This window comes from Xenopus tropicalis, chromosome 7, assembly GCF_000004195.4.
Source record: "Xenopus tropicalis strain Nigerian chromosome 7, UCB_Xtro_10.0, whole genome shotgun sequence".
NCBI classification, from domain to species: domain Eukaryota; kingdom Metazoa; phylum Chordata; class Amphibia; order Anura; family Pipidae; genus Xenopus; species Xenopus tropicalis.
Genome location: NC_030683.2, coordinates 66042287 through 66048896, shown reverse-complemented (window position 1 = coordinate 66048896; position 6610 = coordinate 66042287). Strand labels below are relative to the sequence as shown.

General features: G+C 38.7%; 1 protein-coding gene across 3 annotated transcripts in view; it reads right to left on the bottom strand.

The window, feature by feature from the left end:
• Positions 1-3688: 3688 nt before the first annotated feature.
• Positions 3689-6610, bottom strand: part of mfn2 (mitofusin 2) — a 50243-nt gene continuing 47321 nt past the window's right edge. For 2 of the 3 annotated variants that reach the window (XM_031905087.1, XM_031905086.1), the window contains exon 18: positions 3689-6065. In XM_031905087.1, coding sequence (XP_031760947.1) covers positions 5999-6065 — 67 coding nt within the window. In that variant the 3' untranslated portion in view covers positions 3689-5998. 3 annotated transcript variants of the gene reach the window in all.

The window sequence follows — 6610 nt, the reverse complement described above, 5'->3', positions numbered from 1 at the left end:
GATGGCGACGAAAAAAATCGCAAAAATACAAAAAAGCCGCAAAATGTTCGTTTCCAATCCGATTTTTTCCCATTCGGATTCGTGGATTAGTAAATCAGCCCCTAACTGTAGATATTAGTATCACAATAGCCTTGGATATTATGCTTGTTCGAGAACTTATCCAGACCCCTCTTAAAGGCATTAACAGAGTCTGGCATTACCACATCACTAGGAAGGGCATTCCACAGCCTCACTGCCCTCACCGTGAAAAACCACCTACGCTGCTTCAAATGGAAGCTCCGTTCCTCTAATCTATAGGGGTGACCTCTGGTGCGTTGATCGTTTTTATCGGAAAAAAGAACATCCCCCATCTGCCTATAATCCTCTCTAATGTACTTGTAAAGTACATATATGTATATGTTTTTATGCTCATATGTATTTCTACATGCTTGTATATGTATGTACACTATGCTCATATGTATGTGTACATGTATGTATAACATGTATATGACCATGTATACAAGTATATATTTGTGAGTGCACGTGTATTTATGTTTGTATTTGGGTGTACATGTATGTGTATATTTATGTATATGCACATGTATGTATTGTAGCATGGTTGGGAAAATCATAGAAGGAAAGTGTATTCCTCCCAGAATCCTCTATGAAGCAGGACAAAGGGCTGTGAAATTAAGGGTCTGTGCAGCTGTGAGGGCTGATTAGCCTCACCTGTACTTAAAGGGTGCTCCAAGAGTAGTGTGGGGGCTGCTCTCTCCTGGGAGAGAGGTGAGACACTGGAGCTGCAATGTGGAACTTTTCCTGTTTGGGGAAAAGTGTGTTGGGAACTGTTTTCCTCTGAGAGCCGGAGGAATATTTATCCACAAAGGTGGATGGCCTAGTAGCAAGGACCAGCTACTGTATGCTGCCCTGAAAACTGAGGGACTGAAGTGCAGCTGTTTCTGAGGAAGCGCAGGAATACTACAAAAGACTGAGTGTAACCTGCATTTACCTGTATTGGCTTATTCTGCCAAAGTGTGCCTGTCTGTGCCCCTGGGAAGGACAGTTTTTGAGTTTCAGCAGGGGGGAGGTGTGTGCTATCAGGGTGAGTACCCATTGACATTGTGCAGAGAAGGTACCTCATGTAAAGTATGATATTAGCTTCCCTTATCCAGACTGGAACAATGTCTTTACATAGTGGACCTGTTAAACGGAAAAGTAGAAGAATATATATTCCAGTGGTAATAAAGGGAATCGCCAGTGGAATGGCATCCTCCTGCAGGCAACTGTGCGCAACTTCAGAAAACGTTATGTGTAGACCTTTCCACCACGATTCTCTTTATTGCCGGTGGTAAGGCTTTTCGGGGAGATTATTCACCTGTGGTAGCATAGATTTATCGAGGACATTAGCCTTAAAGGAGAAAGAAAGGTAAAAACTAAATAAGCTTTATCAGGTCTATGTAAATACAGCCATAAGCACTCACAGAAACACTGCACTGAGTTCTCTGAAAAAAGATTTATTGTGTCTGTAATTCCTGTGCCACAGACACGCCCCTCCTTAGGAATGTGGATCTGAGCCAATCAGCAGGAAGCTAACTCATAGTCTTACTAACTGAGCATGTTCACTTGGCCTGCATGTCTGTGCAGGAGTGAGGGATTATGGGAACTTTCTTTACACAGCTTAGCATTTTTTTCTTCCTGTTTGGCTTCAGATCATCTGAACAGGAGAAATACGTGGATATGGGGAGACTTAAGGGCACTATTGAGACAACTGAAGGTATGCCTGCAGCTTGAGATTAACTCTTTACTAGCCTTTCCTTCTCCTTTAAACCACCAGACATCCGATTTCAGTAAAACACAGTCTGTCAGTTACCTTGCCATACAGCTGTCCTTAGCATGACCAAGGCATTGTTATATGTATGCACGGACACAAGTGGAGGCAGGGAGGTATGTATGCACGGACACAAGTGGAGGAAGGGAGGGTGGGTGGGTGCGCGCAATGAGCGCGTCACATCTGCACAACGAGCCAGAGTAAGTAATTGTGTTTTACAGATGATATGGTATGCTTTGGATAATGAGCTGTTCTCCATACTTTTTTCTTGTATAGGTTGATCTTGGTTTCATCTGTCCAAAGAATGTTTTTCCAGAACTGTGCTGGATTTTTTAGATGTTCTTTAGCAAAGTCGAATCTAGCATTTCTATTCTTGAGGCTTATGAGAGTCTTGCACCTTGCAGTGCACCCTCTGTATTTACTTTCATGCAGTCTTCTCTTTATGTTAGACTTGGATATCAATACACCTACCCCCTGGAGAGTGTTGTTCACTTGGTTGGCTGTTGTGAAGGGGTTTCTCTTCACCATGGAAATGATTCTATGATTATCCACCACTGTTTACCGTGGACATCCAGGTCTTTTTGCGTTGCTGAGTTCACCAGTGCTTGCTTTCTTTCTCGGGATGTACCAAACTGTAGATTTTGTCACTCCCGATATTGTAGCAATTTCTCGGATGGGTTTTTCTGTTTTCACAGCTAAAGGATGGCTTTTTTCACCTGCATGGAGAGCTCCTTTGACCGCAGGTTGTCTGTTAACAGCAAAATCTTCCACATGCAAGCACAACACCTGAAATCAACTCCAGGCACTTTATCTACTTAATTGATAATGACATAACAACGGACTTGCAAACACCTGCCCATGATATAGCCTTTGAGTCAATCATCCAATTACTTTTGAGCCCTTGAAATGAAGGGATTGTTAAAAAAAAAAAAAAATGCTTTAGTGGCCTCACATTTTTATGCAATCGTTTTGTTCACCCCACTGAATTAGCTGCAAGTCTGAACTTCAACTGCATCTGAGTTGTTTCATTTAAATTTCATTGTGGTAATGTACAGAACCAAAATTAGAAAAAAGTTGTCCGTCAAAATATTTATGGACCAAACTGTATGTTGCCCCATAGTTATTGGTCTAGCCCAGTTGTTTTGATTATTAAAGTCAAAGGGAGTCTAAGATTTTGTAAATAAATTAAATTAATTTTTGACATTCTATGACTAACAAGCCTAAAATAGATCAACTAATACAGAGGTTAGGCCCTGATAGGTTCCTAACTAATCTTGGTCTCAATAAAATTTGTTGTCAGGTACTTGAGAAGGAAAGACAACAGTGATTGTTTTCACTGTAATTTGGTTTTACTGTGAATCCCAGTAGGGACCCAGTCTTAAGTAAGGACTCAAATTCTATGTTTAGTAAGAGACCCACATATGTAAGGTGGTTTTTTATTTTACTTGTTTATATACCGGTATGCTGGATTTTCATTATAAAGCAGACATTGTAGCTGACTTTATAGAACTTTCTATCTGGTCCTGAAAACAAATATCAAAATATACACTTTGTAATGCTCTGAGAGTGCTGTAATATTTCTGCAAAAACTTGTCAGAGTACAACCAGCAATTATGGCTTTGTTTGTATGGATACAGTGTACTGGCAATTAAAACTGATGTTAATATGGATTTAAAAAGTATAAAAACAGTATTTCAGAATTCTTTTCAGAGAATGCACGTCTACTTTTCTAAGTCCATCACACCTTGATGTTGGGTGGATTAACATAAATACATTGGCATTTCATAAGATTCACAGGTATGAGACCTTTTACGGAGAGCATGACTATGCAAAGTATTGTTTTTGTTTCTTTAAATACAAAATTCAGATTAGAAACAATGGTGTTCAGAATTTGTTTTTTTATTGTGAAGAGGCACAGAAGACATGCATGTTATGTTTTGTTACATTGAATACAGAGGAGAAAATACTGCAAGTCAATTCACATATGCCCTGTAACAAAAACACAAACAATAAAGTACTATGATGATCTATAAAATAAAGTGCATTTTTAACTAGCATCAAAAATTCTCAAGATTGTTCATTTGCCTCTTTCAAGTAAAGAATGATCTGCTACTGGCAACAGGAAAGCTGAACAGAGCAAAGTTGTGCAGTCAGTTAAGTAGATACTAAACAAGCAAATATATGAATTAGTGCTCTGACACAGTAAATTATAAGATCATTAGCATTAAGCCTGCAAGTGCATTTCCATTAGCCATTATTTCATGGCTAAAGATACAGAGGAAAGTTTTTGAAAACCCAAGTCACCACTGTGGGTTTTAGTTTAACTTTATACATTTTTTTTCTCCACCTCCACATATGTTAACAGATTCAGAAGCAAAGACTTACATGCACCCAAACTGGTAGCCAGTTTTTATTTTTTACAGCCACAGGAAGTTCATAGATCACTGAAAGTAAATTTCAAAAACAAGGCACAGGAGAACGTAGTACCTGCATCAGGCAGAGAAGAGACATGTCTACTTCTCTAGGTCCATCACAGAGTACTTTACAGTAACCACTTCTAACATCTGATAACAATGATCAGCATAACTCTTCCACCTGAACCCCTGTTTTGGATGGATTAGTAACATAAAGGCATTGGCAATTAATAAGGTTGACAGGTATGAGACCTTTATAAGGACAGCATGACTCTACAATCCTTCAGGACATGAAGTTCTAATGCTGACTATTATGAAGGTACAGATATTAACCATTTAGAATGAATTCCCTCTGTATTCAGCATTTACAGCCATTGTGTCTGCTCAAAGCTACTAGAAATATGTTGTTGTGATGTTTTAATATGTAATATCACACTGGTCATGTCAAAATTCAGCTCATCGGATCTATGATCAATTGTGCCATGAAGATGGACAAACTGAACAAAAGGATGTATTGGTGTGGAATATTCTTATGAGCCCAAGGCAGATATTCAACAGCCTATGTGGTCATTGTCCAAATAAGAACTATACATTTAATCCAAAAGAGATTCTGTAGGTGAGTGTGTATGGAGCTAGAACAAACAGTTAAGCCAACATGTTCACCAGCTCTAGATCATACATTTTTTGGCGATTTACATACATTTAGGGGAAAAAAAGCTACTGGGCACAACTGTGTAATGCACACTAACCATTTCTAAACACAAACACATTTTCATTTTTTTCAGTGTAGTCCTTTGTGTGCTAGACAAAAGACAAGAATAAATAATGTTTTTGGAAGATGACTACAGAAGTGCTTTAATGTACGTATTAAATTGTTTAATTAATGGCCAGTTTTCTCAGAATGATGGATATATTAACAGATCCACAGCACATTGGTTCTGTGTTGCTCTGGACAAAGGCATCACCCTGCAGCAAAATAAATTAAAATCTAACAAAATCAAAAAAACAAAAAAAAAACCCCTACCACCAGGTTTTTTTGCAACAACAAAACACCATGTATACATCTTCTATCCAAAAATATCTGTTTATATGTCAGTAAGCAGATGCAAACAGACTTTCTGGAAAACAATTACAATAGCCAGAAATGCCTATGCGCTCCAAAAACGGCATCATTTGTTTTTCACTCCAGTTTGCTGATCTAATTGGTTAATAATAAATAATCACAGAAATAACGGATTTAAACTGCAAATAAAACATTGCAATATCATCTAATAATATAATGCTATCTCAGTGCTACTTAAAAAATCTAAACATTTGCTCTATGCTACCCAGTTAGGTACCTCCTTTAGTGACAAACGGAGGGATGATCACAAACATGCTACTGCTAACCCCCACATCTCTCACATATTTCACAGGTGCAATTCTTCACTTACTTTGAGATTTTCTGCTGCAAATGAATAGCAAACATATGATGCAAAGCAACAAACTAGTAACATGAATCAACCCACAGGCCTTCTTAGACTCCTTTCCAACCTGACACACAGCAGCTTTTGGTAACGCACAGCAGAAAAACATGTGAACCAGACAAGAGTTAAGAAATGGCAGTGATCTCAAAACATAACATATCTTAAAGCCTGTGTGAAATTAACTGTAATTAGGAAACATCTCCTGTCTCCGTTGATAAAGTACAGAAGAAATGTCATGGAATCACTGCAGTTTTTACACAGGGTATGTGAAAAGGAGATTTTCTGTCCTCTGCTGTGTTGTAATTACAGTATCAACTCTGTTGTAGGTACTGATGTGTAAACATATTGAGCTCGCTGTCCAACCAGCCAGCTTTATTCCTGGAAAGGAGAAAAGAAAAAACTGAGAAACAACGCAAAGTATATGGCAGCCTTAAGCATGCATTATCTGCTATTTTCTCTATTCCAAATCCCAATGTCTGCTCTTAATAATATAAAGAAAAGGTTGCAGGCAGAAATACCAGATCTGCAATGAGCTTTAAAGGACAAGAAAAGGCTAAGTCACTTGGGGGTGCCAAAATGTTAGGCACCCCCAAGTGACTTTAATCGCTTACCGTGTACCCCAGGCTGGTGCCCCTGTTAGGAGAAAAGAGCACCAGCCTGGGGTACCTGTAGCGAGCGCTTCCTCCAAGATTTGAATGGATTCGATCAAGCTAAAGTAAATGTTATTAATTTATCATCGCATACCTTGACTTCGGATTAACTGAGCTTGCTGACCCGGGGGCTAAATTACATACCTGAAGCACATTGTGATCCTTTTACGGCCATTCTGGACCTTAATAGGTTTGTCCGTCTGATAACTTTACATAGACATTACTCAGAGAGACACATAGAAGGTACATGGTCTAACGATGGACAATATTAAT